At 56.4% G+C, this 27,503-nt stretch overlaps 2 protein-coding genes across 9 annotated transcripts in view; both read right to left on the reverse strand.

Moving 5' to 3' along the window:
* RELT (RELT TNF receptor) overlaps window positions 1–3,758 on the reverse strand; it is a 23,288-nt gene extending 19,530 nt beyond the window's left edge. For 3 of the 5 annotated variants that reach the window (XR_006736208.1, XR_006736207.1, XR_006736201.1), the window contains exon 1: window positions 3,619–3,712. The gene's annotated coding sequence lies outside the window, so the exon portion shown is untranslated. Of the gene's footprint in view, window positions 1–3,229; window positions 3,336–3,618 lie in introns of those variants that run through there. The other 2 variants (XR_006736204.1, XM_045555506.1) reach the window with 2 other exon arrangements.
* A 6,988-nt stretch (window positions 3,759–10,746) lies between these two features.
* Window positions 10,747–27,503, reverse strand: part of ARHGEF17 (Rho guanine nucleotide exchange factor 17) — a 55,902-nt gene continuing 39,145 nt past the window's right edge. For 2 of the 4 annotated variants that reach the window (XM_045555511.1, XM_045555510.1), the window contains exons 3-21: window positions 24,614–24,796; window positions 22,246–22,362; window positions 21,933–22,025; window positions 21,532–21,708; window positions 21,134–21,184; window positions 20,759–20,868; window positions 20,566–20,651; window positions 18,927–19,045; window positions 18,343–18,556; window positions 17,647–17,720; window positions 16,887–17,086; window positions 16,386–16,687; window positions 15,662–15,911; window positions 15,290–15,376; window positions 14,897–14,964; window positions 14,544–14,692; window positions 13,533–13,707; window positions 13,149–13,418; window positions 10,747–12,188 (exon numbers count right to left, since the gene is read on the reverse strand). In XM_045555511.1, coding sequence (XP_045411467.1) covers window positions 11,992–12,188; window positions 13,149–13,418; window positions 13,533–13,707; window positions 14,544–14,692; window positions 14,897–14,964; window positions 15,290–15,376; window positions 15,662–15,911; window positions 16,386–16,687; window positions 16,887–17,086; window positions 17,647–17,720; window positions 18,343–18,556; window positions 18,927–19,045; window positions 20,566–20,651; window positions 20,759–20,868; window positions 21,134–21,184; window positions 21,532–21,708; window positions 21,933–22,025; window positions 22,246–22,362; window positions 24,614–24,796 — 2,922 coding nt within the window. In that variant the 3' untranslated portion in view covers window positions 10,747–11,991. The remainder of the gene's footprint in view (window positions 12,189–13,148; window positions 13,419–13,532; window positions 13,708–14,543; window positions 14,693–14,896; window positions 14,965–15,289; window positions 15,377–15,661; window positions 15,912–16,385; window positions 16,688–16,886; window positions 17,087–17,646; window positions 17,721–18,342; window positions 18,557–18,926; window positions 19,046–20,565; window positions 20,652–20,758; window positions 20,869–21,133; window positions 21,185–21,531; window positions 21,709–21,932; window positions 22,026–22,245; window positions 22,363–24,613; window positions 24,797–27,503) is intronic. The other 2 variants (XM_045555513.1, XM_045555512.1) reach the window with 2 other exon arrangements.

The following is a 27,503-nucleotide window of genomic DNA, read 5'->3' on the forward strand; positions in this document are numbered from 1 at the left end:
GGGGGATGGGTCTGGGGGGGCACACCTGGCAGGTGGACCACAACAATGAAGAGGGACTAACATTGGGCTGGGAGGGAAGCCTGAGTGAGGCAGGGCTGGGGCTGTACCCTGAATGGCCAGGAGGGTTCTAGAAAGAGGAAACAGTGAGAGCAAAGGCAGGGAAGCACTGAGGCATCTGGTAGGGAGAGATGAGGGTGAAGGTGTAAAGTTGGAAAGGTCTTGGAAGAAAAGGCCTCAACGCCAGGATGAGGAGTTTGGACTGTATTTTGAAGGCAAAAAGCAAGAGTTACTTTGGGAGGTCACTCTGGCCGCGTGTGGAAGAACTGACACGGAAGCAGAGAAGCTGGCACAAGAGTCTGGGGGCGGGGGGCAAGGCCGAGCTGGAAGGTAAGAAGCCGATGTTGGGAAGGTGTGTCTTGGGGCTGCTTCCAATGCCGACCCATGTCCGGCCGGCCAGGTAACATGTGGCCACAGGACAGGGAATGCAGGACAAAAAGCAGGTCTGGAGGTTGTGTTGGAGAGTAAGGACAAGAGTATCGGGGCTCTAGGGTACTTGGGCAAGTCTTTGCAATTCTCAGAACCTCAGTCTCTCCCTCTGTAAAATGGGGTTGGGCCTGTTCGCTCTGACTCCTGACCCTATGAGCAGGGGCAGGTGCTGACTGTCCCTCAATGTCTCCCTTCCTTGGCCAGACACAGGCACCTCCCCCCAGCAACTATCACACCAGTCCCAACTGTGACCTCAAGCAGAAACCCAGCCTGGCCCCACTATCACCCCCAGAGTCCGAGGTTCTCAGAAGGGTTTGGCTTGGGCAGGGCATAGGGTGGGGCTGGGGGCCTCCATCAAGCTGGGCTGAGGAAAGGTTAACTCTTCCGCTGTCTCTCCCCATCCCAGCCCTGAGCTATTTCCACCTCTTGCTGGGGATGGAAATAACTCGGGCTCAGCCCCTGGAGACCAAGACAGCTATTTTCATCAGTCCCAAGAAGCACAGCTCCAGTCATTCCAGAGAGGACCGAGGGACACCCTGATCCCCAGCCCCAGCTCTTGGCCAAGTGTCGACAGTAGTCAGCACTAGAAGTGGCCTCTGGGAAGAATAAGGAGATAGAGGCCCAGAGAGAGCAGGACACCAGCTCAAGGTCACTGCCTGTCTGCTTCCCACCACAGCATGTGGGTGGGCTTGGGAAAATGACTCTAGAGGAACTGCAAAGCATGGGATGGGGGCCTCTCAGGTATGGTGAAGGTCACCTGGGGCTCTCAATTATCCCTGCTACTCCTGGTCTGTGCTAACTCCAGACACTCTTCAAAGCCATGTGGACACTCCCAAAGCCACGTATAAACTCTAGAAGGCAGGATACAGGTGTTTTTGGTGACCTCTGGCTGGGGATGAGGACAGGAGGAACAGAAAGACCATGTAACCCATCCATCACCAATGTTGTAGACGTGTGCATATACACACCACACTTAGAACTCACAATGGGACACCCTGGCAAGGCCATGCCTACCAGCCCAGGTTTGAGAGACAGAAGCCCAGTAAGCCATGAGCAGGTACTGGGAAGGCAGGTGATCTCCAAGCATCTCACAGGGCTTCTGGGTCAGAAAACCTGACTTTCAGTCCCGACACTGTCCTGACTCCATATGACCTTGGTCAAGTTATTTTGCTTTTCTGAATCTCAGTTCCTTTTTCTAAAAAATAGTCACTCTATCGCTGTGAGGATTCAACACCATAAAGTGTTCAGAACAGTGCCGGCCACTGTGTCCCCCACCCCTAGAATGCAATCAACATGTTCAGAGTGATGACAGCAAAAGATAGAACTTCCAGATCCTATAGCAGGTGCTGCCCCCACCCCACCATCTCCACCACCACCTCCTGGGCTAGGGATGCCAATTTCCACTGTACCCTGCATGAACCCATAGACCCTCATGTGGGAGTAGGGGCCTCAGAGGGGTCTAGCCCAGGTGGTGAAAGGGCCCTGCTTCAGCTCTCCAGCAAGAACTTAGCCTCCCAGCCCAGAGATCACTCCTGGGGAACAAGTCCATCCCCCTTGTCCCCCCAGCCAGGGAAATGAAGAAAGCACACCTGGGCAGAGAAGTCAACGTCTATGGATCAGGATTTTGCATGCACATTGTCTATGGATTCATTTTGGGACTGAGAATCACACAGTCTTTGGGGGGAGGCTGACATTTCCTTGACCAGTTTTGGAGAGGGCTATGTTTCCAACTCTATCACCAGCACCCGGGTCCAGCCCCTGGGCCACTGTGTAGCCAGCAGGAGTCTGCCCCCAACCTCCACTGCAGTCGTTCTGTCTGAAGGGAGGGAAGGGAGAACAGAAGCAGTTGACCCAAAAACAATAGAGGATCCCAAAGTGATGATTCACAGTCCATTCACAGCCCAACACCTCAGTGTGCAGAGGGGAGACTGAGGCCCAGCCAGGGCAGAGTCTGTCCGAAAGCAAGACTGTGCCTGGGCCCACTAGGAATATAGGTTACCAGGGGGCAGAGCTTTGCCAGGTGTGGGGACTTCAATGTGTGTGTGTTTGTGAGAAGGTGTGTGTGTGTTTGGGGGGTGGAGCCTGAGACCACCTCAGGGCTCCTCTGCTGCTGCCAGAGGTGCCACCCTGCCAGATGCGGCCCAGTCTTGCCCCTTGGCCAGGGCAAGTCCCTCAGAGTCCATCCCCTCACTAAACTGAACTCTTGACGGGTGCCCCCTTGGGGACAGCCCTGGACAGACCTTGCACCCTGGCCCCCCCAATTTCCTTGTGCCCATCTTGCTGGAAGTGTCTGGAGTCCCTCCTCTATCTGTCTCTTACTCATTGCCCTGAAACACAGACATACACACACATACACACACACACTGACACCGCTTGACCCCACATGCACGCTATGGCGCCAGTGATTCGGTGCTAGTTCTTAGTCACTTGGGCTCATCTCCGTCTGTTTCAAACTGACATTCACGAGTGGTCCTGGCCCTGCTCTGGTCACACCCCAGGCCACACGCACTCAGTGACCCCAGTGACCCCCGGTCTCTCACACACAATCACACGCACACACACTGCCTGTCACAGACACACAGAGCCCCTCTGTGTCGCCCGCTCGCCCGGCGTCACCGCCCAGTGTCCCAGCCACACGTTCGCCGGAGCCAGGCCGCCTCATGCGCCGTGTCACCCACAGTCACGGGCTGACACCGTCCAGACACCCCCCCACACACCCGGCCGCCCCGCGCCGCCGCCGCACCGAGACGCCGCCGTCCAGTCCCGCACCCTGTCCTGGTCTCGGTCCAAGTTTCCCGGGCCGGGGGTGGCTCCGCGCCCCGTCAGCCCCTCACACGGGAAGTTCGGCTGCTTCACCCCTGCGCACCTCCTGACCGCCCACCGCGCAGGGCCCAGCCCGGAGTCGCGGCCGGAGGACGCGCAGGTCCGGGCCCGGGGCCGGGGCTGGGGCGCGGAAGGCGCCGGGACAGGACGCCGGGCGGGGGGGGCGCGGGGCCCGGGTTGCCGCATCCGCCGCGCGGGCGAACTTCCTCGGAGACGCGGGGAGGCAGGGGGCGCCACACGGGTCCGCATCCCGCTGGCCGGGCCGTGGGGAGCGGACCCCGGGATGGGGACTCCGCGCGCGCTCTTTACCTGGCCGCGCCGCGGCAGCTCCAGCTCGGCTCACTCTTCGACTCGGCGCCCGGGCCCGGCTCGGCGAGCGCCGCGGCTGCGGCGCAGCCTGCGCGCCTTTTGAATGAATCGCCGGCAGGGCCGCGAAGGTGCGCAGCCCCGCCCCCGCGCGTCACGGCCGCAGGCCCCGCCCTCGACGTCAGAGTCCAGCTCGCGCCCGCAGCCCCCGACCCCGAGAGCCACGGAGGGGCTCTCATGTCTCCCGCGCGGCCGTGCTGCTCTACGTCGCCATCTCTCGCGTTCCCGGGGAACTGCAGGGGGCTGCGCGGGAGGGGCTGGCGGGGCTACAGGGCCTCTCGAATCAGCACCTTCAGGGCTCTTGACCAAGAAAGACGGGGTTGCACGATGCAAGATAAAGAGACTGGAGATACTCCTCCGGGCCTTGTCACCATTGCCAGTGTAACCGGGACCCCTTCTTGGACCTCGTCTTCCTCCTGGAAATTGGTGGCTAGGGAGAACAACCTCACTTTGCCTTGTTGATGGGGCCCAGGCTGCCCCCTAGAAACGCCCACCAAGTTGGTGAGAAGGGGCCCGGTGAAGAGTCTATAAAGGAAGCCCACCTGGTGGGTTCCTGCACCTCCCTCAGGGTCCAGCGCAAATCTTCTGCAAGAGGCGTTTCCTGCCTCCACCCCCGACCCCATCCCTCTTTGCTAGGGTAGTCTCTCCTCCAGCAGAGCAGGTGACAGAGTGCTCTCTGTCCTATACCAGCCATCCCACCCTGCCCATTCACAAAGCCAGCACTATTCTGGGGCACTGTTCTTATTGTGTTCCTAACTCTGTGAATCGCGTCCCCTGGAGCTGTGCGACGTGGTGTGCCACGATGAGCCACTTAGTGACCAGAGTTTCCCCCACTCAGTACCATTCAGGGGATCTCAGGCGGCCCTCCCAAGACAGCAGGGCTGAGAGGAGACTCAGACCGCAGGGGGAGCCTGGTGCTGGGGGCAAGAGGCCTGGCTGGGGTCAGGGTAATCACAGCCTGTGACAGAGGAGGAGGAAGGTAAATAAGTCTGTTGGGGACAGATGGGTTGGGGTGGGGTTCTAAATAGTCACAGAATCTGAGCGCAGGGATGAGGGGGTGGGAAAGGTCAGGTCTCCAGGGCCCAGGAGATTCCAGGAGGAGAACCTGACACCCTGTGGGGAGGGGGGCAGGGGGGGAGTTTCCATTTCCCTGGGCCATGCCCAGGTTGTGGGGGAAGGGCATAGCAGCTCCAAGTCCCTGATGTCAGGATGATGGCCCCAGCCCCCTCATATGTCAGTGGAGACCCCCAGGACTGGGGCCAGGGATTATTCCAGGGTCCTGCATCCTGCATCCCAGCCCATGCTGGGGACCGGGAAGGGGCCCAAGCAGCCCGGGATGCCCTCTACTCTCGGAAGTGTTTTCTTTGTAAGGGGACTGTCTATACCCCAGTTCCAAGTTCTGGAGTTCAAATGGTGGCATTTCAATTGCCTCTCAATAAACCAAATGAGGATATGCTTTTTGGCCAAAGAGCACTGGCTATTACTCGGACATCCTAGAGAGATCCAGGCCCATCTCCACCTCCAGCTCTGTCTTTGGTCAAATCTGCCCCCAGCTCAGTTTCCCCATCTGAAAACTGGGGTGCCAAAATTGTTGCCTGAAGGTTATTCTGGCTCTCTGTGGGAGGAGGCTGGCCAGCTGCCCTGGCTGCAGATCCATAAAGCAGGCCTCTCCAAGCCGCAGCCCAAACACCCCCCGACCTCTGCACCTCTGCGCCCCTCGGGTTAGGAGGGAGCCTAATTGTTATTTACTGCTGGTTGGATGGGCCAGCTCCTCCCCCAGCAGACTCTGACTCCCAAACCACTTTAGAGATGGAACCCTCCCTGAGCGTCTGGGAGCAGCACAGCCACTCCACAGTGAGGACACAGGGAGGGAGTTGTGGAGGCCAGAGGAGAGGTTTGGACTAGCTTTTTATGGAGCTTTGAGACCCACAGGCTTGAGAACAAAGGATTCTCAGAATCATAGGTTCTCTAAAGTCCTGGCATCTCAGATGAACCCATGGACTCTTAGCATGAGAATCCCTGAGCTCAGAGACCATCTGTTGAATCTCATGTAGTATAGCTGGGAAGTGAGCCCAGAGAGGGCCTGCACCTCATTGTAGATGGATGGCACAGCACGGAGCCCAGTAAGCTGGGATGAGCTATGATGGTGACATGGAGGCAGGAGCATGGGCTCCCTGTCCCAGAAAGACCCTGCCTAGGGTGGGGATCCTGGGTCACAGGATCAGAGCCACCAGGTGCAGTCCTTTGCTGGAGATCTGAGCAGATGACTGTCTCTGGGTTGTGGCCCAGAAGTGGTGGTGCCCCCTGCTGGTTGTACTGGAATTCCAAAGTAGAAGTACATCACAGCACAAGGCTGGGGGAACAGACTTCAATGCTCTGCCCTAGGCTGACCACCCGACGGCCAAGTCCTACCCCTGCAGAAGGTGGGCTGCCATCCTGTGGTTGTGCCTTAGCTCCAGCGGGAGGGAGGGCTCAGTCTAAGGAGAAACTGGAGCTAGGAAGCCAGGGCAGGAGCTGAGCTGGGGCTGTCTGGAAGACAAGGTTCAACCTGCATTTAGGTTAACAGACCCTGGCCTCACTGGCTCCCTCATGGGAGGTCCAACACTCTCGGTTATAGCCATTTCAGAAGTGCTCAGGAAGGTAGTTTTGGGGTCTTCTTGGTCCCATGGTGGGTCTGAGAGATGAACCCAGAGCCATGAACTGCAGGCAGTGAGGCTGGTGGGGGCCCTGGGGACTGCTTGGGTCAGACTTGCAGTCCAGTTACCTCTGGGCCCAGAACATGAATGGGTCAAGAGTCAGGGAATGCGTGGCCACATCCAGGGAGGTGGATGGCTTACTGAAGCATTGGAGTTAAGGAGAAATCTGGGGGAAATGGAAGAATATGTGCTTTGGTGTCACACAGATAATGGTCAAGTCCCAGTTCTGCCATTGCCAGGCTGTGTGGCCTTAAGCAAGTGACTTCACCTCTCTAAGTGAGAACTCTCCCACCCAGGCAGTTAAGAGGATCTGCTGAGACCCCATGTGGAGGGTACCGGCTTCTTCCAGGCCACTGGACTTAGGAGCTCCCTCTTCGCCCTCTTCCCTCAGGGCAGGGCTTGTCCTGGATGTCAGGGGCTCTGCCCACAACTACCCTGGTGCCTGCCCACCCTCTCCCTCCCCAGTGCAGCCCCGCAATCCACCCCGACCCAGCTTGGGATGTCAGTTCACTTGCCTTTGCCAGGCAGGGCTCCTCATTGGCCATAATTGGTCCCAAAATAGCACTTCTCCTTGCTGCTTCCTGCAACCTGGACTGTGGCTTAAGGTCTATGAGGACAGAGAGAGACTTGGTGTTTGGCAGGCAGGCAGAAGATGTGAATGGCTCTCAGAGGTCACCTAGGTCCAGAGAGGGGAAGACACTTGCCTAGGGGTACACAGTGAGAAGAGGCCAGGGCTGGAGCTTGAGTTCAGACCCCTGGGTCCCCCATCTCCTCCCCAGGCCCTGTCCAGAAGGTCTAAGGCGGGGCCTTAGCCACACCTGCTGCTCCCTCCACCGAGCCCTCCAGACCTGCAGACTGGGGCTGAGGCTGGTTGAGGTGTGCGACGGGGCCCTGGGAGGCCAGCTAGTCTAGCCTCTGCCACCCCTGGTCCCTAACGGTCATTCCCTAACTTTACTGACCACAGAAAACCTTCCTGCCTGGCTGTCCTCCCCACCCACCCTCAGCTTCAATGTTGCCTTACTGTGACCTCAGGCAAGTCCCTGTCCCTCTACGTGCCTCATCTTTCCCATGAGGTGGATCGGCTAGCTAAACCTGGCCTTCTGTGCCTAGCCCCAGGGGTCACCTGGAGAACCCCCTTGAAGAGGAGATGGCCTTTGGCCCAGACTCTCTCCCATCCTCTGGGCTGGTCTAAGGAACACAAGCCAGTCACCAGTTGCCTTATGAGTGACTATATGTGGCCCTGGCTGCTCAGGCTGTCTCTCCTGTGCTCCGGTCACACCCTGCGGCCAGCCTTCCTCTCTTTCATGAGGCGTGGACACCTGAGCAGACAGAGCAGATGTGAATCCAGGTTCTATCACTTAGTAAGTGGGGAAGACCTTGAGGAAGGCATTTGACCTCTCTGAACCTCTGTTTCCTCATCTGAAAGAGACAGCAATGGTACCAACCTCCCACGACCACCGTGAGGATTAGAGACGATCCCTGCTCCTGCCTTGCGGCAAACACTCAGTAAGTGGAGGCTGGGGTTGTTTTGTGGCATGTAAGATCTAGCGTGGGATCTCACCTGAATTCTCCAGATTTATTCAACCAATATTTATTGACCACCTACTGTGTGTCAGGTGCTGCGGCAGGCCTGGGGATGGAACGAACAAAACAAAGTCCTGGCCCCATGGAGTTCCCAATCTCACCTCCCCTGCTTTTCCTCTTTGCCCTACAGTGGGGACCCTCACACCAGGCTCCCCCACCCCTCCTTGCCTTGATTCCAGTTGTTCTCTCTTACCATCAAATCCGAGCCCCACTTTCTCCCACCCCAGTGGCCAGCCACAGCCATACCCTTTAATGCAGTTCTCCCCCTTGGTCGGCAAAACTAAACCATGGTGTCAGAAGCTAGGGTGGTGGTGGCCCTTGGAGGGTAGACAGGAAGGGGGTCTAACAGCAGCTTCTGGGGTGATGCAATATTCTGTTCTTTGATCTGGGTGTGTTCACTTTATGGACATTTGTCAAGCTGCACACTGATGATTTTTGTACTTTTTGTATAAATGTTCTTCTTCTCTTTCTCTTTTTTTTAGAGACAGGGTCTTACTGTGTTTCCTGGGCTGGACTTGAACTCCTGGGCTCAAGTGATCCTCCCTCTTCAGCCTCCCAAGTAGCTAGGACTACAGGCATGTGACACCATCCCCAGCCTAAATGTTATATACTTCAATAAAGTTTCCTAAAAATATATTGATACCTGGGTCCCACCCTGAGTTCTGATGTCATTGATTTGGGATTGGCCTGGGCCCCCCACGGAAGTACAGTGTGCGGCCCAAGCTGAGAAGCGTTGCTGTGGAGGAGCCAATCCTCCCAGGAGTCTCCGCTGGGCTTGTTCATGCCAGGACCTCCCTGCCCATGACATACTGGCTCAGGACTGAGCACCCGACTGAAGGCAGCTGCCCACAGGCTGGCCAGTGCCCTGGGATGTGGCCTTCAAAGTAACAGTGGGCTGGGCCAGTCCCATTCCTCCTGAAACACTCAAGGTGGGAAAATGGCAAGGATCTGGCCTTAGGTATCTAGCACTGAAACTGGAGCCTGCCCGGGGGCCTCTGTGTTGAGGCGGCTGGCAGTGAGGGAGGAACCAGAGACTCGAGGCAGGGAGGCCAGAGGTCCTAAGATGCAGCTCCGATGTCTGGGATGTCTGGGCCATCGTGCCCTCAGACAGCTACTTACTGACAGTTCACGTCTCTGCTAATAAGCACCCCTTCTACTTCTGGGGCGGAATGAACCTCTTCCTTGCAATCCAAAGACCTGTGCACACCAAGCAACAGTCCTGTGTAGGAAGGGCTGATCAGCCCCATTTCACAGATGAGGAAATGGAGGCTGACAAGGGACACAACTCATCTGAAGGCACATAGCTAGTCAGCAGCAAAGTCAAGATTTCAAACTGTGTCTGTCCAGCTTCAAAGCTTGTGTTCAGGCTGGGTGCGGTGGCTCACACCTGTAATCCCAGCACTCTGGGATGCGGGAGGATTGCTTGAGCTCAGGAGTTTGAGACCAGCCTGAGCAAGAGCAAGACCCTGTCTCTACTAAAAATAAAAAATTAGCCGGGCACGGTGGTGCACACCTGTAGCCCCAGCTACTTGGGAGGCTGAGGCAGGAGGATCACTTGAGCCCAGGAGTTTTGAGTTTGCAGTAAGCTATGATGATGCCAATGCATTCTAGCCTGGGCAACAGAGCAAGGCTCTTGTCAAGGAAGGAAGGAAGGAAGGAAGGAAGGAAGGAAGGAAGGAAAGAAGGAAAGAAAGAAGGAAAGAAAGAAAGAAAGAAAGAAAAAGAAAGGAAGGAAGGAAGGAAGGAAGGAAGGAAGGAAGGAAGGAAGGAAGGAAGGAAGGAAGGAAGGAAGGAAGGAAGGAAGGAAAGAAAGAAAGAAAAGAAAGAAAGAAAGAAAGAAAGAAAGAAAGAAAGGGCCTATGTTACTTCCCATGCTTTGTTTCATCATAAATTCCACATGAAGATCACTTTCTACTCTGTAATATATCTGTGTTTAAAACAGTCCCCACTTCCTCCTCCCCAGTGAAATGATGCCACAGGGAGACAGTCCACACCATGTGCTGTGGCACCGAGGACCCAGCAGACCCCCAAGAGATATGTGTGCCAGGTTGCAAAGCATGAGCCTGCACGCCCCTTTGGGAACTGACTTTTTAGAAGTTGGGCATTAGGTTGGAAATGTTTACACAGGTTTAGTAGAGCTGGGGCACGGTCTGCCCTGTTCCAGTGGTGGCCCCCTTGAGTTCTGCAGGTGTCCTGTGATGTGAAGGCCTCTCTGTCCCTGCACAGAATGGCCCCATGTTGCTGGGCCTTTGTATTCTTGTGTCTGATTCAACGACGTACCTCTTTGGACCAGAAATCAGACAGGCTTGGATTTTATCCCTGCTCCAAAGCCTGGACTCACCTTGGCTTTGTCGGGGTTCTCCAGCTGTGAGGCTTTGCTGGAAAACATTGTTTCCTGGAGGAGCCTTAGACAGGCTCACCAGGGCCCTGGTTCTTAACTTGCAGCATGGGTCAGCTTCAGATTCCCAAGCCCCATCCCAGACTCACTGCCTCAGAAGCTCATTTGTTTTGATATTTGCATATGTCATCCGTAGAGATTCTGACATGTAGCCCTGGTTACAAAGCACTGGACCAGCACAATCCTTTTATTTTCCTGATGAGGAATCTGCAGCCCAGACGGGGCAGTGACCTACCCAGAGTAACACAGCACGCTGGTGGCAGCCTTGCCACCCAGCGCTCTTTTGGGTCTCCAGGGCCTCCCTTTTGCCCACGTGAGTCAGTGTCGGGAGGCCCATGTGGCTGAGGAGGCTGCTGGCAGGAGGCCACCGTAGCCACCAATGGGGAGCAATGGTTTGGTATTTCTATTTATTGACTCTTTAAACTTCATCATCCAAAGAGAGTAGCAAGAGAAACATAATCTAAGACCACAATGACCCACCCACACCAAACAAAACCAAAACCAAACAGAACAAAACAAACCCCATCTGAAACCAGACCTTTGGAGCTGTAGCTGAAGCAGCGAGGGGGCTGAGGGTCGGACTGGCTCCCTGACATCTGGGGCCTGGGGAAATGCCCTTGGGAGGGAGCCTTCGCAGCTGACGAGGCCACATCCAGCCCCTCAGCTTTGGGGGGGTCCTTCCTGTAGGGGCTGCCCCTTGCAGGAGGAAGTATGAAGAGAGAGACTCGGTGGTCAGGGTGAGGGGCTCCTAGGTCCGAGGTGACCGTATGTGCCAGTGCATGAGACACGGGGAGGCGGGGCTGGGGCGGGGCAGCCGCAAAGAGCACAGGGGCCCTTGTCTCCTACCTGAGAGAAAGCCCTGGCCAAGGCCCCATCAGCGTCCCCAAATTAGGAAACCACTCAAGGCACTGCCAACAAACTGGGAGATGCCAAGGCCTGGGGAGGCCCCCAGCTGGGAGCCACTGCCCTCGTAGTCACCATCTTGTCCTGGACGACGGAGGGCAGCCCAATCAGGATGGGGCCTTGGGAAGTTTATGTGAAAGGGCAGTGTTTTAGTGCCCTGAACATGCAGTGTGTGTCTGTGTGTAGTGTATGCAAGGGAGGGGATTGGTCCCTCCAGGAAGGCTTGGTCAGGGTCCCAGGGTGGCAGGAATAGGGGTTTTTCCTCCTGTCATTTCCTCAAATCATCCCCTACCCCGGGTCACTGCATAAATAAGTGCTTGGGAAGGTATACATCTGAAAAGGAACATAAATACTGTACATGGGAAAGGATTTCATTCCCCAGCCTTCCCGCTGCCTCCAGAAAACTGTCCCCAAATATTGCACATGGCCCTCCCCAGCCCTGTGGGGTCCAGGCCCAACCGTGTCTTTGGTAGAAGCTCCAGGGACAGAGGTCCTGGGCAGCACACGTGCCCCCGAACCCTGTCATGACTGGGGGCACTGGAGCAGCCAGAGGGCCAGGAGAGGCCTTGGCCTGGCTGGCCAGCGGGGGTTCCATCAGGAATGCTTCTGAGCCCACGCAGGTACGTGTGCGCCCCTGGTCAGACACTCCTGGTCAAGGTCTGCGTGAGGGCTAGGAGGAGGCAGGCAGGCTGACGGGCAGGTGGGCGGGCAAGTCCTGGGCCATAGCGGGCAGGGTCACACCCTCCATAGGAGGAGGTGGTTTGTGCTGTCATCACGGCCCACGGTCTCACTGCTGCTGCCACCCCCACTGCTGAGCCGGAAGTCCTCATAGCCGTCACCTCCACTGATAACCAGCATTTTAGGCCTGGCCGAGCTGGGGCCTCGGTGCCGAGGGGAGTCCCGGTGCTCCAGGGATGGCAGCTTCTCAGGGCCTGGGGGACAGAAGGGAGGATCCATCAGCCTGGGGGCGACTGGTGGCTTCACTGTCCCATCATGGTCTGAGCTTCCACACCCCAGAAGACAGGAAGAAGGACATGCACCCTTCCTGTGGGGGATCCCACTCTCTGTCAGCCAAGAACTTATTTGGAAAGAAATGCCCACTTCCTGGCAGCCAGACTTCTTATCTCCCACCCGCACTTTCTAGTCAGGAGAGACAGAAAGGGCAACACCACTTTCTGTGTCTCTTGATTACTGCACACATGGCATCTTCCTCATCATAACGATATAACGCTCCTACTTCAACACCCTTTTCCAGTTGGGGAGCACAGGCCTGCCCTGGACCCAGACGACCCCGACCCAGGCTTTATTGCTTCCTGATTTCCACGGCCACTTCCCCTCGGGAACATGATTTCTTGTTCTGCCAAAGCAAAACGTTTCTCATCGTGACCTCCTTCGTGTACATCATTTCCTACCATTTCACTTTCTAATTCTGACAGTTCATTTCCTGTCCCATGTGCCACGCTATGTTGGGTTTGCTGCTGCTATTTCTATTTCCTGCTCTGCACCTCACTTCCTGTCCTGTACACTATTTCTAGTCCTGTTGTATTTCCCGTTGTATATAGGAAATATATACAACAGCAGAAACATATATAACTGGACATATTTCCTATATACATATTCCACCTGTGCCATATTCTACTTTTTAAGCTTACGGTTCACTCCCTGCCCGACACCTCTTTGGACAGAACTTTATGTACACACATGTGCACGCACGTGCACTATCCTAGTAGGTTTCACTTGGGGGCTTCCATCACCTATTTCCTGTAATATATGCCATTTCCAGCTCTATGTTACACTTTTCCTCCTGTTTGAAATCTCTTCTGGCAGGAGAGCAGGGAGCCCTAAACTGAAAGTCCAGGACCCCTGGCTTAGGGCAGGACGCACAGACCCACCTGTGTCTGGGGGAGGCGGTGGGGTTGGGCAGAGCAGGCTGAAGCCGTCTGGCAGCTGGACTGCAGCCAAGAAGCGCACATGGCCAGTGTGCCCCTGGCCGAGGCCAGCAGGGCTGAGTGGTGCCCGTGGGCAGCTGACAGTACCGGGCGAGGTGGGCATGGTGAGCACGACGCCGGCACTGGTGCCCACCCACAGCAGCTCCTCACACACCAGCAGCGCTGTGATCCGCAGGCAGGCGGCCTTGTGCTGCCGGATGATGGCGTCTGAGCCTGGGGCGGGAGACAGACCAGAGCTGGGACCAAATCCTGGCCCCCGCTCAGCCTCCTCAATGACAGGGCAGAAAGGCTCTAAGAAAAGGTGTGGTGGTAGCTTGAGGTCAGTACCTGCGAGCATCCTGTGCACGGGAGGGGTGACATCTACCTCTGCCAGCTGCTCAAAGGTGTCTGGATGGTAGAGACACACATGGGCACTACCCTTCAATGTCACCCATACGCCCAGGCTGGAGTCCACCATGCAAGCCACACTGCGGCTTGAGTCCTGCCCCACGTGAAATGTGTGCTGTGGGGTGGGGTAGAGAGCAGCTGGTCACTGGCAGCCCTGCCTCCCCTTCCCCTCCTGGCCTGGAGCTTCACCAGTGTCCACCCCCCCCTCCTTAAAACTCACACCAAGCCTCTCCAGAGTGCCCACCCGCGTGGACAGCAAAGGCCGCCTTGGGCCATGGTCTGGATGATTAACCTTTCAAAGCTTGGTTTCACTGCTGACTCCCAGCTTAATCCTCAGGAATTAAAATGGTGGTGCCCTTTCCCCACGAAACTTGAGTGATTTAAGGATCAGAGAATTTCAAAGCTTGAAGGGTTTTGAGACCAATCATTGGCCTCTCCCTGGACAGATGGGGAAGCTGAACCCTAGAAGGGAAAGTAACCTGCCCAAGGCCACACAGCAAGGCAGTCACAGAGCTGGGGCCTGAACCAGACTGCAGCCCGGCCAGCAATGGAATGAGAGGCAAATGAAGGGAACCTGATACCACCAGGCCAGAAACCTCTGACATGCATAAATGAAGCCAGGGCTAGAGGCCAGAGTCCAATGCTAACGGACATTGACATCAGGAAGGACCCCTGTCCTATCCCCAAAAGACCCCAACACCTGAGCCGAGAGTAGGGTGGGCAGAAGCACGAATAAAGATTCCTGATGTACATGGGCACTTACTGTCTCCCTCGTCAGCTACAGAAGAAACGAGGAGCAAAGGGCAGGGACTGGCCCAGGATCACACTGTGCTCAGGAGAAGGTCCCAACCCCAGCTGGATGTTTTTTATGTCCCCTCTATGGTCTCATCTTCCTCTCACATGGGCCCAGCTCACCCCCAGTCACCAATTCTGTCCCCTACCCCCTGCTACCTCCAGCTGCAGCGTGTCAGGACTCAGGACAAGGATGCGGTTCTGGCAGCCACACCACAGCCGCCCACCCACAGACACCATCTTGGTTATGGGGCTCCCTTGAGCACCCAGGGTCACTGATTTGAAGTTCTGGGGGTCCCAGAAACGGCCTGGAGTGGGAGTGGGGTAAAGAAAACAAGAAATTCAGTCCAGTAGTGAATTTAAGTCTCACTCTCCCCTGAAACGAGATGTTAACATCCCCATTTATAAGCAAGGACAGCGAGGCCCAGAGAAGGCCTGGGAGTTGCCCAAAGCCACACCTTCAGGAGGGAGCTCCAACACCAGCAGGGGGACTGGGGCAGGTGGGCACTTACCTGCTTCTCTTTGGTAGACCACAAGTTCTCCGTTGGCCAGAGACACAAACACCTGGTTATTCAGATACCTGGACAGGAAAAAGAGGGAGCAGTCAGGGAGTTCAGGAGGCCAAAATGGGTCACTTGGGGCCTGGGGAATAACAGACGGAATGCCTGTGGCTCCCACGAGGCCACCTCCTCCCATCCATGAGGAGTCTGAGGCTAAGAAGAAGTAGTGACCTTCCCAAGCTCACACAGCGTGTGAGAGGCACAGTTAGCCTAGGGCCAGGCCTCTGGCCTCCAGCCTCTGCAGAGAGGAGGGGCAGCAGAGCAGGGGGACCCAGGTGGACAGAAAGAGGCCAGCACATGTGGCTTAGAAGGATCTGGATGGGAAGGGCCACCCCGGGGCCTTACAGGATGCAGGTCACAGAGGCTGCATGCTGGAGCTTCATGCTGTTCCTGCGATCACGGATGCTGTCGGAGGACTGGTACACGTGGACACTGTGGATCAGGGGTGTGAGCCTGTGACACATGCTTGGTGCACACCAGTCCCTGGAGTCATCCCTCCACCTCTTTGCCTGTACCACTGCGTCCTCCACGCCAGGTGTGTGCCCAAGGTACTGAGATCCCACAGCCTCCCGTGCGCTTCAGACCCACTGGCACTCTGGCTGGCAGTACCCCTGAAGTCTGACCCAAAGCCCTCCCGTCTCTGCCTCAGGGTGCCATCTGATTTCCAGGGAGCTCAGGCTTCCGGCACTGTGCCCCCAGCCCCTCCCCTGTCCCTACCAGCCATCTTCAGTGCCCAGCCACACGGAGCTCTGGTAGGCCTCGGGGTCAACACTGAGCAAGTCCTCAAGGCTGCCCCGGGTAAAAGAGCCGTGGCTGGAGCGGCGAAGGGCTCTCCCATCCATTGGGCTGGTGCCGCAGGGACCGCTAGGCCCAAAGGAGCCAGACAGTGGCAGGAAACCAGGCTCCTGCTCCTCCTCTGAGCTGGTCGTCTCTGCCGTGGCCTCCTTGGAACTTGGGGTCTCCTCATCTGAGAGAGACAAAGGTGTCTGTCTCCATCCCCCTCCACCAGGCCTGAGATCTGATATCTTCCTAGGCCTCAGTCTCAATGCATCTCTCCTGGCCATGCCCCTCCCAAGGACCTCTTGCAGCTGTTCTCCCATCCCAGAGGCCTCTGCATCTGCTCAGGCCTCTTACCCTGTTCACTGACAGCTCAGCCACACAGGCGCCTGTCCTAGCATGGCCTCCCTTCCCTAGGGCCCCCCGCGGTTTGGACAGAGGGACCTACCACTCCACCCACCACCCTATCTTCCTTAACTGGGCACTCCAGGGTCTGTAGGATCCTGTCTGACTGTGTCACTGTCCTTGGGTCCTTGGTGAAATGGCCCCCACCCACCTTGCTGGCTCCCACTGAGATCTGACTCCAGGCCTCTGGCTACGCTGGTCCCTCCTCACACCCTCTGGGCAGCCAGCCCTGCCTGCCAGCCCCAAGTTGGACACTCACTGCCAAAGCTGGAGGAGATGGTAGACCGGCTGGCCTGACTCTGTAGGGTCCCGGAGGGGCTGGGTGAAGACTCATCATCAGAGTCACTGTCGAAGGGCACCAGCTCTGGGCGGGGGTCGCCCTCGGCAGGGCCCGGCGCCATGTCCAGGCCCGAGCCTGCGATGGAAATGTGCAGGCAGGGCTGGGGCCCTGGCTCCGCCAGCGTCGCTGCTTCCTCATCCGCGGCGGCCTCCGCGTCCAGTTCTGGTCCGGCGGGCTCCGGTGCCGTCTCGCGGGGACCCCTCAGCGACGGAGGCCGCTCCCTGCGAGACACACGGGATTGGGGATAAGAGCTGGCAAAGGCCAAACTCTGCGGACTTGCAGCCCGTCCTCCCACAGGCCCCGCCCACAGCCATTGAGCCCCGCCCACAACCAGGTGGGGATGGCTGCAGCGTGCTGGGCCGGGGCAGGGGCTTGTTCTCCCAGGCCCGCAGCGCGCCCACCCCGCCACCCAAGCCTCACCGGTGGCAGCGTCGCTGCAGGCCGGGCACCGCCCCGATGCAGAGAATGCGCGCGGAGCAGACAGCGATGCAGGCCTCCACGTCCGGCTCAGCACGCAGGCTCAGCAGGCACACCTGGCCCACGTAGCCGTCGCTGTTGCACACCCAAACCTCGGGCGAGGGCTCCGGGCAGCTGTTCAGGGTGGGGGCCGCGCACGAGAACTGCGGGAGGCGCCAATGGACAGGGAAGGTGAATGGAGGCATTGCTGCCAGCTCCCCAGTCTCCAGGGGGACCCCAGCAGAAAGGAGGCGGGCTTGCGTGGGTGTGTTATGGATTCCCTACACACCCTTCTACACACACATGCACACATGACACTTCACACATCAAATGCACTCATGTCCACGTGATACAGGCATTTCCTGTACCTGCTTGTGCACATACGTATCCCAAGCATGATCACGAATACATGTAACAAATGTGACATTGGTCACCTTTGTACATATGTATGCAGACTCATACAGGCACATAAATGAGACATCTTCCTATCAATCATATAGCCTTTGTTCACATGCACAGATATAGGTATGCATGAAACATACGCATACACATGGGATACATATGCAGTGTCCAGGTGCACGTACAGAGAGCTGTACGTACTCAAAGACATAAGGAATAATAGCAATGTTCCAGGCACATATGCAACGTTGTAGACAAAACAAAAATTCATGAACACCTGCTGGCTTTGAATGCACGCGCCCACACGACCCACGTGTGCACACACCTGCATGCCGCTGCGGGTTTTCATGATGGGGATGGCCTTCAGGAATTCCGGGTCTAGACAGCTTTTGCCGGCTGCTGTAGTGGAGATGGACGGACAGACACAGGGACAGGACAGAGGGAGGCAGGCCCCCCTTAGCATCTACCTCACCCCGGTCCTGCCCCTGCCCCATTTCCCTTCCTCCCCTGCCCCTTAGGGTCTCTCTAGGGAGGGCCTGACCCCAGCCACACTAGAATGAGGCAGTTGTGCATTATGCTCTGCTTGCTCCTGACCTTGACCTTTTCCCATCTGTACTGTCTCAGGGTTAGACTCAGAGGTCTCTAAGAATCTTCTAAGCCATGAACTCTGATCGATAGCTTTCCCTGACCAGCCCTGCTGACACTGTGGGGGCAGAGTATGGAGAGGGTCTTGGCCATCCATGCCCACTAAGGAGCAGCCAGGCAGACAGTGATGACCCTATCCACAGAATCCCCTCCCTGCTAGGGAGGCCCTGGGGAGGCCTCAGCTATTATTCAGTCTGTTTCACTACCGAAGTCTCAGTCCACCCTCCCCACCAGGTGGGGCTAGAGCACACGGCACTGCAGTTCTGGGATTTCCGGCTCCTGAAGTCCCAGACAGCTGAGGTGTGGCCCACTGCTTACTGCCCACTGCTTACTGCCCGGAGTTTCTAGGAGAGCACCAGTGTGTGCCCTGGCTCACCCAGCTTCCTCTTGGCCTCATCGAAGGCCTGTTCGAAGCCGAGGCGGGCGTCGGGGTGGGGGAACTCGAAGATGAAGGAGTCGGTGCCCTCGGGCCGTGTGGCACAGAGCTCCAGCTTGGTTGGTGGGAAGGAAAGGGCGTAGCACAGCGCCTGCTTCTCCGACAGGTCCCGGTGCATGGCGGCAGACAGGTCCCGCAGCGCGTCATCCAGGCTCTGCAGGGAAGGGGGCCCAGGCCTCAGGCCCAGGTCTCACCACAGCCTCCGCCTGCGTCCCCACTTGGAAATGTGTGGGGGACCCGCCTCTCTCCTCAGACAGCAAATGGGACTGTCTCCTCTCTTAGACCAGGAGGTAGCCTGGATTCCCCCGGACTTGGGCCCTCTCTCCTCCTGAGATGGGGATGGAGCTCTGCCTCCACCCTCAGACTTGGAACATGTCACTTCCCTCAGATGTGGGGGAGGCTGTATTTTCCCTCCCAGGTACATGAAAGGGATGTCTCCTCCCTCATGCAAATGCCAAGGCTAAGTCTCTCCCTCAGGGTCCAGGGTCCCCCCAACTCCCCAGTCTCAGGCAGAGGACACAGACCTGGTGGGGGAAACCGAGGCTCTCAGAGAGCTTGCTCATTTGGCCCAGGGTGGTGAGGTCCTCATCTAGGCGGCTAATGGCTTTCTGGATGTTCTCCCGATTGGTGGCTTGGGACGCCCCTGGTGGGGATGCAGGAAGGCCATGGACAGATACAGAGACAGACAGACAAGGTCCGGCTTGGACAGACACTCCTCCCTTCACTGCGTAACTTGCAGCTGGGCATGGGGAGAGGCGTGACAAACCCAGAACGTATACACCCCAAGCTTTTGGGAACAAGGTTAACAGGCAGCTCTCAGAGAAACCCCAGGCCCGAGAGCAGAGGACCAGGCCTGATTCAGAGCCATGTGGCACAGGATGTTGGGCTGTGGAGAAGGCCCCGGGAAGGCACACAGCGTAAAATGGCAGCAGCTCTGCAGGCTGCGCAGGCTCCAGCTGACAGGGAACTGCTGCTAGTGCAGCCACCCCAGGGGAGTCGGCCAGGCAAGCAGAGCCTCAGGCAGGCAAATCTGCTGACCAGGAGACTCACTGCCCCACAGAGGAGGGGCACTGGGCTGATGGCCTGGATTTCTGTGGCCCTATCCTGTACCTGCCCATTGCCAAGCAGCTGGCCCTACTGGTAGCTCAGCACCCCCATGCCCATGTTGCCCGGTTCCAGGTGTACACTCTGGACCATGGGCCCATACATGGGGCTCTTCCTCCTGTCATGGGCTGGGACACACACATTCCTACTGTTTATACATGACCCAGTCTGTGGTGCTTTTGTTAGAGAAGCTCAAACAGACTAAGACCATTGCCTGCTTCTTCTGAGAGAAACTGTCTACCCTAACCCTCATCGCCAGCCACATTTTCTTCCATACGACCCTGCCCCTCTCCTGGCCACACCTGACTGGACCAGGAGTGGGCGCCTAACCTAAAGGTGGTCATTTTATTGACTGGCCTATTCTCTAGTGAGAGATGAGTTGGACCAGTAATAATAAAAATCAGCCAGGCAAGCCCCTCCCTCACCCTGGGGGCCAAGCTCCAGGTGAGCACCCATCTAGGTGACCCTGGAGACAGAGGCTGGGCCTGATCACTGGAGTCATAAGAAAGCAGAAAGCTAAGAGCAGCTAGAATGGGCCAACTCACAGCAAGAGGGGCAGAAAGACGGACACAGCAGGAGGGCGGGTGGCTCCTGAAGCTGCCTCAGCTCCCGACAGTCTCAGACCCAAATGACAGGGATTGTTCCAACCAGCCCTCTGTTTGCACTAACTTAAGTGAGTCCCTGTTCCCTGTGTACAACACCATTGAACCAGAGTAGTGCAACATCATCTAATGTTAGGTGCTCAAGTGAGTCTGTACAGATGAATTAATGGCTAATTAGTTATGTCTGTTCTCCCTGCACCACCCCCACCTGGCCCCACCTGCCCGTCTAGGTGCCCACCCGGTCAGAAGGTGGTGTGTATGGACAGGCTGGTCTGGCTCTCGATGCCAACAGGTCCTTCATGCCAGCGCCCTTGTAAGGGATGGGAAAGCAAGGCTCAAAAGCAGGAGAGTGGATGGACAGGTAGCCAGACAGGCTGCAGCTCAAACCCTCCAGGAGGGCTTCTGAGAGGAAGACCCCAACATCCAGAACCCTGGGGCAGGCCCGAGCCAGCCTCACCTTTGATAATGTCCGCGTCCTCCAGTGGCAGCTTCCACAGCATCTTGTACTTGCTGGCTGTGTCGATGACACTGGCTGCCGTGTACCTGCGGGGAGCCAATGGGGCACTCTGGCCAGGGCGGGGGAGTAGGGCCCAGGGAAGAGCAACTGCTCCCCCTGCCCGCACCACCTGAGCCCCGCCCCGGCCACTCACAGGCTCATGGAGCTGCGCCGCAGAGAGCCTGACTTTCGCTTCAGGGTGGTGCAGACGATGAGGTCCGTGAACAGGAAGAGGGAACGGTCCTTCTTGCCACCAATTGCCTTCTGTGGGGCCCAAGGCAGGATTCAGGCTGAGTAGACACAGTCCAGAAGCCCACCCATATGCCCATAGGGCCCAAGGGGACAGCAAGGCCCAGGGAGGGGCGAGGACTCTCCCCCTGCTGCTCAGGGAGTCAGAGCAGGGTTGGGATTCGACCGGGGCTCCTGTTGGGGTGGGAGAGCAGGGAGACCCATGGGCAGCAGGTAGGAGCCAAAGAGTAACAAAAGGGGGAGGTGGGGACAGGTGGGCAGACACTGGGGTGCTTCTTACCACTTCAATGACCATCTCCTGCCTCAGGAACCGTCGCAGAGGGGCCTGGAGCTGTGAGGCAGGAGGGACAACGCATCTTAAAGGCTGGTTACTAATCCCTGTCCTCTCCACAAATCCCAGGGACCCCTCGGCCCCACTCCATGGACCAGGCCACTGGAAGCAACATCCTGTCCACCCTCCAAACACTGTGCTGTCAGGCCAAGGGACAGATGGTCAGAGACAGATGAGGAAGAGGACGCGGACAGGTGGGGATGTGTGATCAGAGACGCTGGCAGACGTGGATGCAAATACACTGCAGCCCCAACGTGGACACACACGGCCACGATTCCAGGTGACAGACGCAGACACAGAGGCTGAGCACACACAGACGTGGGTGGGGCGGGGGGGGCAGCACGCACATCCTCCATGCCCTCGATGTGAGCCTCGATCTCCTGCAGCACTCGGGCATGCCGCTCTGCCTCCTCTGCGCTCCGGACACCCTTGTTGATGCGTTCAGCCACCCGCTTGATGTTCCGCTGCGCATCCAGCAGGAGTGGGTGGTCTGGGTGGTCCTCAGGTGTGTGCTTCAGGAGGTCCTGGGGTGGGAACGGGGACCAGACCTGCCTGCTTAGCTGCCCCTGGGGCCCCAGACCGACTGTTGGAGTAGGAGGGACTATGAGTAGACACCAGAGAGGACTTCCTTTCCCACCTGAACCCTGGAGACCCTGATGCCAGGCTCAGCCAGGCAGGGGCCTCAGTAGCCCTGTATCCCCCCATGGTTCTAGGCCTTGCCTGCCTTCCCACCCAGCCCCATGCCCACCTTCACCAGAAGCTCATAGCGTGGGATCCGCTGCACGGGCTTGATCATGAGGTCAGACAGTGCCTGCTTCTCCTTGTTCTCACGCATGCTTTGCTGAAACCCAAAGCAGGGTGGATGAGCGCCCGTGTGAGGAATGACTTGCCCGGAAGGGTATGCCCAGGGACAGGCCCCTAGCAAGCTCCTTCAGCTTAGCCCGAGGTCAGAGGCTGGCCCAATGGCTAGGGCTATGGTGCCCAGACTAGGAGCTCCTGGGGCCCTCCAAGCTGGCCCAAGGTGAGGTTCACCTCCATCCCCCTGCCCTAGCCCACAGTACCTCCAGGAACTTGAGAAATGCAGGTCTTGCCTCCTTAGCCACACGCACGGCCTCCTTTGCGTTGAGGAAGTTATCGATATAGGCGGAATAGATGTTTACCAGGACATCTTTGGAGAACTGTGGATGAGGAGGCAGGTTGGGGACTCTCAGGGGACCCCTCAGCCCATCTTGCCCAGTCCTGGTTTCCATTGATTCATGAGTCAACATCTCTTCCCTCCAACTAGAAATGATACAGTCTCTAAGGGATCAGTCATGTGCTCCTGTGTCTTGTGGCTAAGTGTGTATATGCTGTGTGTGTGACAGGTGAATAGGTGTGTGTGTCTATGTGTGTGTGCATACACATCTACAAGTGTACATTTATCTGAGTGTGTTTGTGTGTACACCTACGTATGTGTGCTTGGATGTGCACTTCTAACCAGGCATTTCCGTCCCTAGGTCTCCAACCCCACCAAGTCCAGCCAGGAGGGTCTCCCTCCTTCTCGTCTCTGAGTGACACAGACTCATTCTAGCCACCTGGCTTTTGCTTATGCAATTCCCTCCACTAGGAATGCCCTTCCCCATCCAAATCTCACCCGCCCTCAGGGCTGAGCTCCAGTTCTGCCTGCTCCAGGAAGCACTCCCTATCCTGACTAGGGCTCTGCCTGGTACTATACTGGGCCTCTGGCTTCTCCAGACCCCCCAGAACAAGTTCTCCCTTTCCAGGAAGAGAAGTTCTCCAATCCCACCCACTGTAAAGCCCTGCTCAGGGCAGGGCACACGGCTGGTGGCTAATACCTGCTGGCCAGCTGATGGCAGACTAAATATGGAGGTTCTCCGTCCGAATCCTTGGCTGGGAGTCAGGACACGGGTTCCTGTCTCAGCTGCACCATGGATAGGCTAAGTGACCGTTAGTGGTGTTTCTGGCTCCCTCAAGGCCCCAGAGTCCTTCTCTCTAAGGTGCCAACTGTCCCTGCCTCTGCACACAGCAGGGCGGGATGTGAAGCTCAGGGAGGAAGACAGCCCTGCCCGGCCACCCCCATCCTGGGCCAGAGCATGCTGGGCTGACTGCTGCCTGGGGCCCGGGCTTCTGCCATAGTCTGTGACCAGCATGCAGGTCCGGGCCGGGGGCTGAGCCCAGTGACGCTGAGGGCTGGAGATGTCAGCACTCTGTCCAGGCTGGGGTCCCGTCTAGTTACATCAGTTTCCAGCTCAGCAGGGACATTCTAAGACCTTTTTAGGTTCCAGTCCCCATACCACATAATAAAAAACACATTAAAACATACCCACATGCCACAAAAATAGATATAATTTTCTTTTGCTTGTGAAGTTTTGGGAAAAATTTTTACAATTTTGCTTTTGAAAGTACGTGGCTCTGAGTTTGCATTTGGTTTGCATTTGGCTGTGATGTATCAGTCATCATCATATATCCTTGGGGATTCTGGCAAAGTAACAAAATGTAACTTAAAGTTTTTCAAATGTAGTTCAATTCTTATACAGGAATACTAAATTTAACAATGGAAGAAAATGGCATGCTATGCTTTACAGATGTTTCATTATATGTTGATTAGTTCTGCTTTTGCCATTCTTTTTGAATTTTGAAATCAATGCCTTTTCTAAGGTCTCAATCACTACTGTGGGAGCTTGACAAGCTTTCAGGGGAAGTCTGGTCCGTGATGACAGGGAGTATGGGGCAGGGCAGAGCCTGGGCGCTGGAGCCAGGTTTCCTGAGGTCAAAGCCCCACCACTTACTGTGACTTTGATCAGATTACTTATCTCTCTCTGCCTCAGTTATCAACTTTGGAATCAGGGTAATCATTGTACCTTCCTCCTAGGGTTGTTGATATATATAACCTACTTAGAATAATGCCTAACACATAATAAATGACAAATAGTGTCAGACATTATTATTAAAATATCTGATGGAGAAAAGAGCTAGTCAAGACTAGGTCAGGGTCAACAGCAAGCCCAAGTCCAGGGTTAGGATCAGGGCAGTTGTTTAGGTTCAGGAAAAGACAGGGGTTGAGGTCGGTACCAGCATCCATTTGAGGTCTGGGTCAGCATTGGCACCAGCTCAGAGTCAGGACTAGGGTCAGGTCAGTGAGAGCCACTGAGGCTGGGTCCAGGATCAGGGCAGTGTGCTAACCAACCTTGGGGTTGGGGTCCATGCCAGAGTCTGGCCAAGCTCTGAGGGTAGGCAGTGTCCAGGTCCAGGTCCACCTAGGGTATGGGGTCAGTGCCAATGTCTAGGCAAGTTCTGGAGTCAGATTTGGGAGCAGAGTCAGTATCCAGGAAGGGTGGGCTGGGGATGGGAACCATGGTAGCATCCAGCCCCTTCCAGGAGGGCCCAAGCTTGTGGGGGCTGGCAAAAGTGGGCAGCAGGGCCACTCACCGACTGGACAAGCATGGCTCCCACCTTCTGCTGGGCATGCCAGGTCTGCACACAGTGCCGAACCTGCTCCAAGAACTGCTCGTGGTGCTCCAGGAGCTCGGGGATCTGGTCAAAGATCTCGTCCACCAGCGATGGGTCACACAGCAAGGAGTTCTCTGGCTGCTTCAGTGGCTGCATGTAGCCCTGAAGGACCCACAGGATTAGCACACATGCTCTCAAAGACAGACGGCCCCCACCCCACCTGCACAGGCCCCTGTGTGAGTGTACGTGGATCGTGGGGCCCACAGTTCAGTGCCCTGCCTCCCCCGTCTCCCTTGGAAGACCAGAGGCTCTGGGAGGGAGATGGGAAGACCTATGCCCTCACGGCCCAGCCCAGGGCCTGGCACAGGATGGGAGTAACGGGGCTCAGGAAAGGTTTGTTGAATGCATGAATAAATAGAGCTTGGAATGAGGCAGCAAGACAGGGCACCCTGGGAGATCACCCCATACTAACTCAGTGAAGATTTATTGAGCACTTACTATGTGCCAGCACTGTTCTAGGAACTAGGAGACAGCAGTGACCAAGAAAGACCAAAATCCCTGCCCTGACAGAGCTTAAAATCTAGTTGAATGAAACACATACATAAAAGAAATAGGAAAAAAAAATCACATTTCATCAAATCTAAGTGGCACCATCATTTTTATTTATGTTTAAGAAAAAAACGTGCTGCCAATTAAGTTATGAGATGCCACCGAATATAGGATGAACCCTGATTTCGGAGATGTTACAATGTGAAGACCATGTGTCTCAGAATGGATCCACGTGGAAATCACGGTGATATTAAAAGGCAAGAACTGCTGTGAAGATAGGGGAGCACGGGAGGCCACAGGGGAAGTGGCTGGAGGCTCTTAGTGACACTATCTGAACCTTGTGTTAGTTTTCAGATCTGCTGGTCAGTCTGTGACTAAAACTGTGATTTTACCTCAAATCTGCAGGCAGTGAGGTTCCCTGAGCGTGAATAGCACAGCGCAGTGGCGGGCGCGCTTAAGGGGCGGTCGCCCTCTGCTGGCCCACACTGTCACTACAGGCCCAAGAAACGAGGGTGTTATTTGAAAAAGCATATGTGATGTTGCAATAACATTTATATTAAACATTTAAAAAATCTGGCTTGTTTTGTAAAACAAGCTTGAAAAACTAAAGCTCAACAGAATCCTCTCGCCTGGTTGGGGATTCTGGAAAGGCCAGGGGTGACAGTGAGGAGACAGGCAGGCAGCCTCCCTCGCACAGCTCTCCGACCAGGGTGGGCTGGCGCCTCAGTCCTGGGCTGGGTCAGGGTGGTCTGGGCTGGGTCAGGGTCGCTGCCAAGCCCAGGCCGCAGCAAAACTGCTCGCCTCCGGGTCCCAGTGCCCAGCACAGAAGCAGGCACACCGTGGGGGGAAAGGATAAACAGCAGCTGGGAACTCGGTACGGAGCCTGCTTGGAGCCAATACCTGCGTTCGCTGAACAAATGCTCCCTGAGCAATGACCATCGGTGCCTGCTCGGCATTTGGCCATCTCAGTCCACAGGCAACCCCCCTGCGCTTGTGGGGCTCCCCTGTGAGTGGGGAAGCACAGCAAGTCAGTACCTTACTACATACAACGCTAGAAGGTGGTGAGTGCTACGCAAAGAGTAGAGTGCCAAGGGAAGGGGGGCTTGCCAGGGTGGTCAGAGAAAGCGGGGGTTGTTCAGCTGTTGAGTGTCGGTGTTCAGGCAGTATAGACCAGTGGGTGACAGGGAGGACCTAGAGTCTGACTGACAGGGTTTCAACCCAGGCTATGGCACTTTCTAACTCTGTGACCTTGGACAAGATGCTTTACTTCTCTGTGTCTCAGTTTCATCATCTGTAAAATGGGGGTTACAGTCAGGTTTATATGAATTAAGTCATGAAAAGCACAGAACAGTGCCTGGCACACAGCAGGCACTCAATAAATGTCAGCTATTACTACTTACTAGATGGATGACCCTGGACAAGTTTCTTGACCTCCCTGAGTCTTGATTTCCTCGTATGAAGAAGGAGAATGTCTACCTCATAAGGTTAAAAGAAGGATGAAATGCAACTCTATCCATGCACGCATGCAAGTACACAGAGTTGCAGGCAGCATGCTAAATTATACACATCTCTCTCTTGTCATCTGCACTGTTACTATCCCCAGTCTACAGATGAGGAAACTGAGGAGGAGACTGGTTATGAACATGCTCCAGGTCACACAGCTGGTCAAGAGGTCGAGTCAAGTTTGAATGCCCGTGGCTTGGCTCTGGAGCCACGCTCTGGACCACAGGGCCAGACCTCAGTCCTCCCTCCCACACTCCAGGGCTGCCTCGAGCAACAGTCCTTGGGTTCAGGCGACATCCTCCTACACCTTCACCCCTACCCACCCAACACTCCCAGTTTCGCTTCCTCCACCCACAGGTCCTGAGCACCCTGTGCTGGGCCTGGGAGATTCGGAGGTAGAAAGACACACCCAGGCCCTGTCTGCTCCCAGCTCTCCACTGCTCCTGCCTGCTGCCTGCGAACAGGCACGGTGGTGTCACTTTTTAATCTTCTCACTGGGAGATGGGTAAGATTAACGATATTTTACAGGCAAAATCAAGGCTCAGAGAAGTGAGGTGATTAGTCTGGTGTCACCCAGCAAGGAGGCAAGTGACTCAAACCCTGGACTGTCTGATCCTAATGCCTCCAACTCTCACCTAGGGGATGGCAAAGGACCACCCCACCCCCAGGGGGACCCTGCATGTCTACTCCTCCTGCCTGGCATTCTGGTTGTGTCCCTCCTGTGGCTTCCGTGTACATACGTTAAACCCAGCTCCACGGCCCAGCAGCCCTCAGGCCCTGCATGGCCTGGTCCTGCCTCCCTCTCGCGGCTACACTG

This window comes from Lemur catta, chromosome 7 (assembly GCF_020740605.2).
Source record: "Lemur catta isolate mLemCat1 chromosome 7, mLemCat1.pri, whole genome shotgun sequence".
NCBI classification, from domain to species: Eukaryota; Metazoa; Chordata; class Mammalia; order Primates; family Lemuridae; genus Lemur; species Lemur catta.